The sequence below is a fragment of the Anas platyrhynchos genome, chromosome 20, assembly GCF_047663525.1.
Source record: "Anas platyrhynchos isolate ZD024472 breed Pekin duck chromosome 20, IASCAAS_PekinDuck_T2T, whole genome shotgun sequence".
Lineage (NCBI taxonomy): Eukaryota > Metazoa > Chordata > Aves > Anseriformes > Anatidae > Anas > Anas platyrhynchos.
In genome coordinates, this window is record NC_092606.1 from 637,222 (window position 1) to 649,752 (window position 12,531).

The window sequence follows — 12,531 nt, forward strand, 5'->3', positions numbered from 1 at the left end:
ACAGAGCAACAACTGCACACACACGCACACCGAAATGCAGAGCCGATTCCCAGCAAAATGCTCAACTGGCCAGAAAACAAGGAGGAAGTTCAGCATGTCAGTGAGTGGCTGCCTTCTTACACACTAACAAGGCCGCTCTGTTTGGAGCACCCCCAGCCCAAGGAACAGGCAACGGGGAGAAAGCACCCGCTGCAAGTGCCCGGAGGGGGGATGGAGGCCGTGCGGCACCCCCGGCCATGCAGCTGGGGCACAGGGCACTGTGCTGACGGGGGTGCTGAGGGCCAGGTTCGGGAGCTCGCTTTGCACCTGCAGCATTCCCGTGTGGACAGCAGATGGAGTGCAGGGGGAGCCCCACGGGTCTCGTCCCTGCAGGCGCTGAGGCCCCACACAACTCGGCACAGCCCAGGCTCCAGCACAGCTTCCACGGTTTTGAGGCCGTTCCCTGCAGCTGACAGCTCAGGGGCTCGTCCCTGCACCCCGGGCGATGCGTTGTCCTGTCGTCCATTCTACCAACGTGGCTTTGAAGTGCTCTTCCAGGCAGCCACCACTCAGCGCATCGCTCTGCAGGCAGCTGCAGCCGCACTGAGCTTGCCCTCCCCTAGCCCAGCGCTTGCCCCAGGCAGCTCCCTGTGGGGCACACACGGGCAGCTGCTGTGTCCCAGCAGCGCCCGGCCCCGCTCTTCACTGCAGCCGGGCGCTGCTCACAGCACTGCCATCAGGTGAGACCCACACCACCTCACAGACCGCCGGTCCCTCAGTAACTATTCTGGTCCACTACGAATCTGAACCTTTTGGCGCACGATGTAGCTGTTTTTCTCAGGCTCTTGCATTTCAGATCTCCATCTCGCTAGCGAGGAGATGAAATTCCCCACAGAAGCTCTCCCTTTAGGAAGAACCTGTTCAAGCTCACGGATGTGCTGCGTGTCCGCCCCTACCCCCAGCCGCAGCCCCCCTGCCCCTCTCAGCCCTCAGGAGGATGCCTCAGACAAGCAGCAGCCCCTGGTGCCCATGGGCAGCACCTCCCCGGGGCACCCAGCACAGAGCTTTCTGTGCCCGCTCACACAGCGCGTGCAAGCATCGTGCGAGGGAAGCCCACGTGCAAGGCAGGGCAGCGCCGGGCAGGCACCGCTGCCACCACGTCCCCGCGGTGCAGCCCCATGCCCGGTGCCACCCCTGCGGCCACCCCACATCTGCCACCCGGCCGTGCCGTGGCCCCAGCACCACGAGGAGCGGGAGCTCGTCCGCTCACCCAGCATTTCGTGGCCTTGCTGAGGGAAGGCGTGTTAGGGCAAAACCTGACAGACCCCAATTCCTGCTGTTCTCCCCCAGATTGTCCCCATAGCATGCACAGCACCCCCACAGCAGCACAGGAGGCAGCCGAGGGTCACTGTGAGCGTTCGGCCTGGCTGACACAGCCGGCTGGCAGGGGGTGCGCCACCAGTCTGTGGAGAAACTGTGGCAAGACAGAAAAAGAACTGCTTACACTGAAAACCAGGACTGGCAAAATGCGGGGTGGGAGGAAAGCACAGGCCTTAGAGAGACCCGAGCGTGTTTCGGCTGGGAACAAGGAGGTTTATGAGCTTTGAACACAAGGAACTCCTGGGACAGCCCCCTGCCAGCAGCACCAGGGAGCAGCCCGCAGCGGTGCTCAGTGCCCTCACGAAGCCGTCCCACGGGGCGCTGCCACAGCGGTGGGCAGCCCGCGGGCACCCTCGCCCCTCGCTGCCGCGCTCCCCGAGCCCCCGAGCAGGTGGGTGAGGAGCCACTGCCTGCAGCCAGATGCGCTGGCACCGGGTCAGGTGTAGGCAGCAAGCGGCACCGGATTCAAGGCCAAACTTGTGCAGGGCTCCATCTAAACACTGCAAACCACACGCCCCAGATTTGGACACAAGCTTGTCAAAACCTTGCTAGATCTTGCCAACATCACCTGTATTTTTCCACCATTTTGGGTGGGTTTTGCAGTATCTGGGCTAGATTCAAATCAGAACCAAGGCACAGCTCTTTCTGGCTTGGCATCCAGCTTGGAGGCAGATGTTAAGGCTGAGCAGGGATTCATCTACCCCCACGAAACCGCAGAGAGGTCTGGGGAGAAGGAGCTGTTTTTAGCTCCTGGAAAAAAAAATTCCTCCTGGTGGTGTTGCTGTTGAAGTCCTGCTCCTGTTTCCACAGCAGCCACTAATGACAAACAGAGCAGCCCAACGCCAGGTAGAAGAGAGGCAGCAGAAGCAGATGGACTCTGAGCAGCCCCCAGGACCCTGCCACCACACAGACAGGCTGAGTGGTGAGGGAGGAAGGAAGGAAGGAAGGATGACAAAACAGATATCAGCAAAGGGGAGCAGCTCTGCTGCTGTGGGTATCGTGAACTGCCCTTTGGGAAGAATCAGCTGCAAAGGGAGAAAGAAATATTTGTTAAAGCTGGTGCACGCCAAGAGTGAGCCTGCCGTCTGGAATCACACTTCTTGTTGAATCTGAATTTAGACTCGCTGGCTCGTTTCCAGCCCTCAATACATCACTCCGTGTGGACAGATATTATGTCCCCTGTGCTGCTAAAGCAACAAGCAATCTGAAATAAAACAGCAGAGGCTGGAGCATGCAAAAGATGAGGAAATAAGACAGTAGCCAGCAGGATTCATCTCATGTCCTGCGTACACCAGGGATGCAAACGACAGGCTCGTGCAGCCCTTACCAGCCCCGCTGTCAGCTCCCACACTGGGCTGCCGCTCACGCTCTGCCTGCAGAGATGAGCAGGATAAAGAGAAGCACGGTGCTCTGCCCTGCCTGCCGAGCAGACATGGTGCTTTCTTGTCTGGCAGAGATAAGCGAGAGATCTTGCTCAAAAGCAGAGGGGAGGAGGGTTACCCCCGCAAAGGGTGCCCTGGGCTAGCAAAGGGACGCGGTCGGAACAATCTCTTCCCATGTCCTATTTCTGTCAAATGCACAGAATATCGCGGGCTCCTTGGCAATGAGGTGCCCTGCTAAGGCAGCAGTGCAACCTTCCCCCCAGCCCCACCAGCAGTGGGGCAAACACCAACCATCGCAATCCCCCAGAGACAGATACAAGCAGAGCGCTGGAAAGCTCTCCGGAGTTGCTCCTTTGAATTTTCAGTATTTAACAAAAGCACTGGCAGCCACCCCGCCGAGACACTGCCACACGCGGGCACACAGCTCGCACGTTCCTGGATATTCCCCATCCCCATGCCTGACACAGAAAGTCTGCATGCCTGAAGTAGTCCTTACATATTTAAACGCAAACAGAAACCAAGAACTGGAAGGCATTTCAACAATAGACCTCCCAGCTGTGCCTCACATTTACATCCAGGCAAGCCCACCCAGGGTAAAAACAAGGACAAATACAGATTTAAATATTTGCTGCTAAAGGCTCATCATACTTGTCTATATTCCAGTCCCCACATGCTATTTAAATATTGCCGTACATCGTGATGGCAGCTCAGATTTAGAGAGATTCAGAAGCATCTTACCTTGATTTTCTGGCTGCTCTCTCTGTGCAAGCCTAACACGGCGAGCATCAGCGCCGGATAAAGGCAGGGAAAGGGAATTTCTCCACCCCACGGCAGCCCCGAAGCGCAGCTGCAGCTATCGCAGCGCCGTTCCCAGCACTGCGCCCAGCTCCGCTCACCTCGCGGCGAGCACGGCCGCGGCCACGAGCAGGAGGGGCTGGTGGCTCAGCACGGGGTGCGGGCACAGCTGCGCGCCCGCAGCCCCCCGGGGCCCAGCACAGCCGCACGCCTCGCCCCGCAGCACCAAGCTCAGGGCTGAGGGCTGGGGCCGCGTCCCTGCCCCAAGGGGAGGACGAGGTCCAGAGGCAGCGGGCTCTCAGCAGGGTGTGCAGTGGTGTCACCGGGGGCTTCTGCAGCCCCGCCGGGGTGACAGCCACCAGCGAAAGCTGGGGATCGCACCCCAACCTCCCTGGAGCTTTCAGGGCAAAAGGGCTGTTGCAGAGAGGGAGGCAGGGAAGGCTATTGGAGTGGGAAGAAGGAAAAAAAAAAAGGAGAAAAAAAATCTTTGGATTCAGTTGCAAAACAGACTTCAGCCTTTATGTGTGAGCCCTTTCATCCGTTATGGCTGAATTGAAGACAGACACTGGCTGGGACCAGGCAGGAATTTCCAGGGCTAAAATCTGGATCCACTGAACTGGCAGGCAGAATTCCTCCTCCAGCCAATGGGGCCAGGTGTAGGGCCACCCTGCCTGCTTCACAGGGCACTTGGCACAGCACCACATTGCTGTTACCCAGCAGAACCCATAGGATGCTCCTGGACATGCGGTGCTCCTATCAATCCACGCTGCATCACTTTGGTTCCACCGGGTTCTGAAGAGAATTAGTGAAACCAACAGAATTCCCATTTTTGGCACCACTGACATCTAACAGCAATAAATCCCAAGGGAGTGACTTCAGCTATGAGGCCGCTCAGCGCGGGGCTCGCAGCTCCCTGTGCCATGTCCTGCCCATGCCCAGCGAGAACCACGCAGCTCGTGAAAACCACAGCGGCCTCTGCCACCCAGCTCTCCTCCCCACTGCCAGCCCCATACCCAGCGTGGTGCTCCCCAGTAGCGGGTGCAGGAACACCTCCAGCATCCCGGCCCAAATGAGTGCAAAAGGTCCAAGAGCGTGGTATCGAAGCACAGCGTGGGCATCCCGCAGGGTGCTGTTAGAGCAAAGTGTCCCGCAGGAGCTGCCTGCCCCACACGGCAGTGTTTGTGGTACCAGGACAAGAAAAAAGCCAGCAGGGAAGGGCTGCATGCTCTCATCCCTCCTCAAGTGCTGCTCGACTGAGACCATTAATTTGTATAAATAATAAAACCAATAAAACACCTGTTACATTAAGCCTTCCAATGGATCACCCGTCCTCTCGTTCAGCTGTCCCACCACCATCACGCACAGAACAAGAAGCAAACGTGACATAAAGCCCCGGATCCGATTGACGTGACGATAGCTAACGTGACAGCCTGCAATGCGGCTGAGCACCCCGGCACCACTGTGCCACCCAGGGCACAAAAACACCCCCTGAGCGACGCCTCCACGGCAGCGCGTGGTGCACTGGGGTGAGCATCTCACTCCTGCCCACCAAAGGGGACGGTGGTGCCACCAGCCTTCAGCTGTGTTACAGCCTCCCTCCCCTCCGTGGTGCTTTGCTTGCACTGCTGACTGCGTAATCCAAACACAACTCCTATTCCATTCTGCCAGAGACATCCCTGATCAGCAGCAGGCCTAAAGACATCCCCAACAGGCAGCTGACTCCTCCCTGCTGTCCCAGAGCAGGCTCGCAGGGGCCACCCCGTAAGCAGTGCCCCGAAGCAGGCTGGGGGTGGCCATGGAGCAGTGTGGGGCACAGCGCAGTGAGCTGAGGGTGGGTGGCAGAGCCCGGCACAAACCCTTGGGGACGTTGCCTCAGCCACCACGGGAGCTCAGGCCAACGGGAGGTGTTTTAATTGTTTCAATTTTAACAGGCAGGTGGGAACCTGCCTAAAACACTGCTCAAAGGGAGCGCTGGGCTCGCTGTGTGGGGGTACCCTGCTCACCCTGCAGACGTGGCACAGGAGGTGACAGCCAGCCCGAGCCCCACCCCATACCCCCCACTCACCTGCTGCCAACGTGAACCTGTCCCTTGGCAGGGATGCAGGCACCACTCAGAGCTGGCCACTGGTGTCACAGCCACCCAATACCTTGAGCTGGGAGGGAGCCACAAGGTTCATCGAGTGCAGCTCCTGGCTCCACGCAGCACCACCCAAAAACCAGACCCTGTGTCTGAGACACTGCCCTAACACCTCCTGTCCCCAGGGAGCAGAGCTCAGCGCCTGCCCCTCCTGCGCCTCCCGAGCCCTCCAGGTGACTTCCCAGCCCTCTGGGAAAATCAAACGGATCTGGTGGAATCAGCTCCAGTAGCACTAAACACTAATTATAAATCACATTACATGCATTTAAGTTCCGCGCGATGTACACACCTCAACGGTGAGATTAATGTGAACTTTGACAGCAATTTGCAAAAAACAGTTAAAAATCAATAGCCAGCACGGTAATTTGGATTTTTTTCACAAAGCAAAGGAATCACCACCTCAGGAGCCAGCTGGCAGCAGCAGCTCGTGCTGGGAGCCAGGCACCTCCTGCACCCCGTGCCCTGCTGCGCCCTGCGAGGGGCCCTGGGAGCAGAGCCCAGGGGCACCCCCAGCCCCCCCCCCCTCCCCTCGGGCTGCTCTGGGCAGGTGAGTGCTTCGAGGCTCTTAAGGGCTCTCCTAGCAGATCTGCTGCAATACAGAGGGAAAAGCTTTCAGCCACGTAGCCACAGGGGGAGGTGGGTTTGCTTTTTGTTTTTTGTGTGTTTTCCACTCTTAGCAAGCAGGGAAATAGGCGCTGCACTATAGGTTTCTGGAGGCCCAGGAGGCTTTTATGGTAATGACATTTTATCACCAAACACTCGGATCTAAAGCGACAGCAATGCATATGCATCAGAGGCAGAAAAAGCCATGGCACAGCCCCACAATGTGGCTCCAAGCCATATTTGCAATGAGTTTTGGAGGAAATTGTGCTACATGCATTAAGCAGGTCCTCAGCAGGTGATGTGCCCGACCAAAGGCACGGGGTTTGCAGGAGGGAGCCTGGGGAGGCAGGCAGCAGTTTGCCCTTTCTGCTGCTCCGAACCAGAGGTGTGCTCACACCAGGTTCCTGTCTGCAACCACCGCTCCCAGAGCCTTGTTCTGAAGCAGGGCCCAGCCTCAGACACTTGCAGGGCCCCAGGAGCAGAGGCTGAGACCCAGCAGAGCTCCGGCCGCACCGCAGGAGCTCACGGTGAGGGGTGGCAGGGGCAGCCCCATGGGGCCGTGCCGTGCTTCCCGCACCCCCGGTACCTGCTGGGCGAGCCCAGGTCCGCCCGGCTGACGATGCGATGCTGCTGTGGGGAGTACAGCCACTGGAAAGCCGTCAGCGTCCTCTCCTCGATCCGAAACCGGCCCTCTCTCACGTACCTAAAAATAACAACAAGACAGACTGAAATATTCATTAGCGCAGGATGGGAGAGGGAGATGCAGGACACGGGGAGCAACTGGCTCAGAAACGCTGCCTAAGGATGGAAGGGAGACAGTAATAGTAATAATTGTGTGTTCCTTAATGAAAGCAGCAAAATTACTGCCCATTTGACCACCTCCCTGCGGGGTCCCCCCACCCAGCAGCCGCTGTTCCCACGGGCACGCTGCCGCAGCCCCGACAGGGCTCAGCTCCCAGGCACCTTCAGGGACAGGGACCCCCCGGCCACCCTCGCTCCTGGCCCTGCTGCCACCAGGAGCAGTGGCCCCAAGAGAAGCGGGGGCAGATGCAGCGCGGAGCCTCGCAGGGGTTCCTGTGCCCCAAGCCCAGTGCCCATGGAGCTGCCGCCAGCTGCAGCCCCCCTGACACCCCTCAGCCAGCCCCACTCCTACAGCCACACACAGAAAAGCGGGGGCACGGCCGGCAGCCACCGCGCATCCCCCCCGCCCTGCCCGCAGGCACGCCGAGCCCCCAGCACTGCTACCAGCTCCCAGAGCAGACTAATGCCTTTCTAACATTGTTCTGAATGTCAGGCCAGATGTTGAAGCTTATTAAACAGTATTCAAGTGATGAATCAATGGTTATTATTTTGATTAAAGAAGTGTGGGTTCTCCATTACGTGAGCAAGATGTAACTGCAGTTGTTCCCATCCTTCAGTGGGAACCTCTGCTGCCTGCCTCCCCACAGCCAGCTGCACTTCACACGCCTGCCTCTGAATATGGAATTTCATCAGCAAGTGATTAATTATTTAAAACCTCTGTAGCACTGGTTGGAGACACACACACACACACACACACACACACTCACATGGAATTTCACTTCCTGTGCCCATTAATTGGGACAAACAGAAGCCGAGAGGAAAGGGCAATCAGGAGGGCGCAGCCCCAGCAGAAATAAGCCAGGGAGGCTCCTGGTGAGTCTCCAGGACAAGCTGACCTGCTGGGTTTCTTGGTATAAGGAACCAAGGGCAGTGCAGTCCCAGTGCTCCCTGACAGCTCTTGCACGTAATAGTGCTGCAAAAGCACTGACAGGAAAGCCAGAGGGATTTGGGGGAAGGAAGGAGAAGGAAAAGAGGGATGGCAGAACAGCCAAGCAAAGCAGCCATTATAATATTTTGTGTCTAAGTGTGCAAGAAAAGGTGTTCTGGGCTGCCAAGGGGAGGAGAAAACGAAAAAAAAAAATAAAAGGAAAAAAAAAAAAGAATAAATAAATAATTAAAAAAAAAAAAAAAAACACTGTGGAATAACCTTGCAATGGTTCCCACTCTGGCAGTTGCCCAGGCTCGCGGGGCTCCCAGCCGCAGCTGGGACATGGGGACAAGCCCTGGGCCCGTTCCCAGCTCCCGCGTCACCAGCAGGGCATTGTCACCCGGAGCCACTCCATTCACAGCCTGGCATCGCTACAGCGCCCTGCTCAAAAGTCACACGCTCTGGACGTCACAAACTACACAATTAAAAATCAAAAGATACAGAGAAAGCTTGTTTGCAATGTCAGCCTGTCCCAGCTGCTCCGAGCACTCCATCCCCAGCAGCAGCGGGTCCCCGCGCACCACGGCCGCCTCAGACCCCTTCAGCCCCACGGCAGCAGCCACGATGCTCCCCAAACACCCACGCGTGTCCCGAGACATCCCGGGGGCAGCCACACCAGCCCGGTGTGCGTGGGACCAGGACGCTGCCGGTGCCCCCCAGCTCTCCCGTGCCGGGCTGGGACATTTCCCCGGACACCAAACCTCTTTGGGTCCCTGACCCTCCTCTACCTCCACTGCGCCCCAAACGAACGCCCCCCACCCGGGGCTGCCCCTTCCCTGCCCGGGGGCACGTCCCCATCCCAGCACCCGGTGCCCCCCGCGCCTGGGGCTGCTCCGCGACCCTCGGGGTGCCGGGAGGGGCTGGGTGCCCCCCCCCCAGCAGAGCACCGGCCTGCCCCGCCCGCCCCAGCACCGGGGGCTGCCCCGCACACCCAAGCCGGGACCACCGCGCAGAGTGCGCCCCCGCCGTGCGCGGGGACCCCCGACCCGACCCGGCCCAGCGGGGACCCCCGGGCACCTCCCGCGGCCCCCACCGCCCGGGACCCCTCCGTCCCCCCCGGCCCCACTCACCAGCGCACCAGCTCCCAGCGCCGCTCCCCCGCCGCCTTGCCCGAGGCCATGTCACCGCTCGGGGCTCGGCGCCGCACGGCGAGGCGGGGCGGGGAGCGGAGCCCCGGGGCGCTCCCGGTGCGGGTCCCGGTGCGGGTCCCGGCTGCGGGCAGCGCGGAGGCAGCGCCGCGGCTGGGCTGGGCGGTGCGGGGCGGTGCGGAGCGGCCGGGCCCTGCGCGCTCCCCCTGGCGCCGCTCCCCGCACCCCGCGCCCGGCCCCGGTGCCCCGGCGGCGGCCCCGTTACGTAAAGCAGCCGCAGGGCCGCTCCCCGCCGGCCGCCCCGGGCACCAGGCGGGCACCACGCGGGACCGGCAGCGGGGGCGCGCACCCCCCCCCCCCCGTGGCCCCCAGGGAACGGGTGCGTCCCGGAGCCGGCGCTCAGCGAGTCCCCACCGAGCGCTGCAAAGCCCGGGGGTCCCGGCTGTGCCCCCCTCTGGTGCGGTTACGGGTGGCCCCTGGTGCTCAGGGAACGGACTGGAACTACTTTTAGATGTTATTTCAAGGAGATTCAAATCACGCTGAAAGTGGTTTCACAAAAGGCGTGTTCTGTCCCTACATCCTAACTTTTCTGATTTGTAAGAACAAAATTTTGCAAGTTCTCATTTGCCAGGTGTTGTACACGATCCAGCAGCTTCACTTAAATTAAGTAGCATTAGTAGCCCAAGTAAGTACCTTTTATTAGTAATTGCAGAGTCCCGCTCTTGCAGGAGCTGAGCCCACCTGGAGCACATCAACACCTCTGTCTCAGCTGATCCTCACTAAAGCAGTGCGGGGTTCTGGTGGCTGCACAGGCTGTGGCTCTCCCAGGGTCACACACGGGGATTCAGCCGGGGTCTTGTGCATGTGGGCAGTGACCCTCCCTCGGGGAGAGCCCAGAAGCAGCACCTGCAGTGACAGGACAGCATTCAGCTGCTGGCAGCCTGCTGGGCTGCAGGGAGCAGCATCTGTGGCAGGGCCAATAACTTTGTCCTGAGCTGGACGCTTTGTCTGAAATGATGACAAGGCAGTTGTTTATACTGAACCCAACAGATTTTAATGAGGCTGAGAGCAAGTGAGCCCACTCCCACTCCCTCTGGCCTACACAGCCCCCAGCAGGGCAGGGCCGCAGCCTTCTCCGATCCCTCGGTGCTCCCTCGGCTTCTCTCCAGCGCTTACTCCCTGGCAGGGGCCAGGCGGGGAAGCAGCAATGGGGCCAGGTGGGAACAGAACGGGTGTGGGAGAGGCCAAGGTTCTCCCTTCTGCCCTGGCGCCAGGGAACCAGCCCGCCCTGGTCCAGCACACCTGGTTCTGCAGGCCTGGGAGATCTAAGGAATTAAAATAAATTTTATTTTAGGAAAAAAAATAAATAAACTGATGAGGTTTAAAAATAAATAAATGGCATAGTCTCACAGGAACCACACACCAATGTATCAGGCATCTCCCATTTTCCCCTTTGCACTGCCAGCACCACACCGATCACAGGCGGGTCTCCCTTTGGGGCCAGCACACCCAGGTGAGGCTGTCGGATTTGGCCCCGTTATTTCCCGGCCCAAGGCTGCCGCAGGGAGCCCCGCTCAGCCCCGTGGCTTGTCCTCAGCGAGCGGTGCAGAGCAGGAGCTCCTTGGGGGACAGCAAATCGCACTACGTAGCTCGAGCAAATACCCCTGCGGGTGAGATCTCTCGCAGCCCCTGTGGAAATGTCAGGCTAGCGTTAAACGCATCGAACCCCTCTGGCTTTCAGCCCTCCGCCCCTCTGCGGAGCCCCTCGCTGGGCTGCTCAGAGCCGCTGCCGCCCGCCGGGGAGCTCCCGGTGCCGGTGCCGGTGCCGCTAGGGGTCAGTGCACACCCGGCGCTGCCGCCGCCCGCAGGCTCCGACCCTGCCGCGGGGCCGGGGCTCGGCGCCCTCCTCGCCCCCGAGCGAGCGGAGGGGCCGGGGGCTGGGGGCGTCCTGCGGGGGGGGGCGTCCTGCCTCCGCAGGGGGCCTCGGTGCGGGCACGAGCGGGGGCTGCGTGGGGCGCTGGGCAGCCCCGACCCCCGCTCCCCGCCGCTGCCCCCCCAGCACTGAGCTGGCTGCCCCCGAGCGCCCGACCTTGGTCGTTTGCAGGCTTGCGTTTTATCCGGTGGAAAATCGATGAAAGCCGTACAAATCTGGTGCAACACGATGCGCTCAGAACCTGCCCTCCCTGTCTGTAACTCGGGACTGCCAAAGCAAGCGCAGGAGCCGGGGGAAGCGGCAGTGAGATGCACAGAGCAGCCCTGCCACACACAGCAAACTGAGCGCACCAAGGGCATCGGGGCAGGTGCTGACCTGCGGTTACCAATGGGTGCGAGATGACCCCAACCAGAGTGTGCTTCCCTGAGCAAGGAAGTCTGCCCTCCTCACCCAGACAAATATCCATCACCCCACAGCAACCTGTCATGGCAGAAAAACTCAGTTTTTTACAAGAAAATTTAGAGAAGGCCCACAGCAGTCAGTGTGAACACAGGAGTGTTGGAAGCACCAAAGCTCCCAGCTGCACCCGCCAGGAGGCCTTAAGCAGAGATGTCTGAGTAAGTCACGGAAACCAGCAGCTTCCACGTACATTCCTGTCTGTGTGTGCAGACCTTCGGACCTCCCCAGTCACCTTTTCTCCTGATGTGATGATTTTGCTCTTGGTATGGATTAAGCTCACTCTCCATAGAAGAGTCCTGACTCCAAGCCCAGCCTCCCTCTGCCAGCAGCCTGCACCAAGCCAGGCTGTGCCACAGCACCCAGCACCAGGTAGGGATCCGGGCTGCCTGCTGCAGCACGGGGACATCACAGACCCCCCACGCCGTACCCGGACCAGCAGGTGTGATGCGGGCAGTGCAGGACCGTTCCGTGGCAGAGAGCAGGGCTGTTCCCATGGCACACCCCGGGTCGCAGTGCGTGGCACGGGCATTGTCAGAGCACGGGGACACCCCAGGAGCAGAAAGGACGCGGGGTGGCAGCGACACGGGGCCGTCAGTGCGGGCTGCCCTGCAACACCCCCAGTGCGGGCTGTGAGCTGCCGGCACCCTGCGGGGACAGCGGTGCGGACACTGCGGGGGGGGGGGCAGCACGGCCCGGCCCGGGGGCACTGCCTGACCCTGACCCGGGCTGAGGGGCCGGGGGCTGCCGGGCCCCGCCGGGAGGCACGGGCAGGCCGCGGGCACACCGGGCCCGGCCGCCCCGCAGGGCGCACCTCGCGGGGTGAGCGGCGGCCTCAGAGCACAGCCCCGGGAGCCCCCCTGTGCCCTGCCGGCCCCGGGCTCCCCGCCCCGCGGGTCCCTCCCCGCACAGCCCGGGGGGGGGGGGGGGGGGGCACCAACGCCGTGCTCGGGGCCGCGGCCGGGCGGGCGCCGTCAGCACCGCGGACA

General features: G+C 60.8%; 1 protein-coding gene and 1 long non-coding RNA gene across 7 annotated transcripts in view; both read right to left on the reverse strand.

Moving 5' to 3' along the window:
• The window catches only part of RAP1GAP2 (RAP1 GTPase activating protein 2), a 74,840-nt gene extending 65,550 nt beyond the window's left edge, over nucleotides 1-9,290 (reverse strand). For 2 of the 6 annotated variants that reach the window (XM_072026035.1, XM_027471918.3), the window contains exons 1-2: nucleotides 9,136-9,289; nucleotides 6,863-6,979 (exon numbers count right to left, since the gene is read on the reverse strand). In XM_072026035.1, the coding sequence (XP_071882136.1) occupies nucleotides 6,863-6,979; nucleotides 9,136-9,185 (167 nt within the window). In that variant the 5' untranslated portion in view covers nucleotides 9,186-9,289. Of the gene's footprint in view, nucleotides 1-3,479; nucleotides 3,640-6,862; nucleotides 6,980-9,135 lie in introns of those variants that run through there. The other 4 variants (XM_072026034.1, XM_027471926.3, XM_021273393.4 and 1 more) reach the window with 4 other exon arrangements.
• Nucleotides 9,291-10,235: 945 nt separating this feature from the next.
• Nucleotides 10,236-12,467, reverse strand: LOC139999132 (uncharacterized). Its single transcript, XR_011804236.1, has 3 exons — nucleotides 11,243-12,467; nucleotides 10,577-10,842; nucleotides 10,236-10,478 (listed from the first exon to the last, which is right to left on the reverse strand). It is a non-coding gene; the product is annotated as an uncharacterized lncRNA (long non-coding RNA).
• Nucleotides 12,468-12,531: the final 64 nt, after the last annotated feature.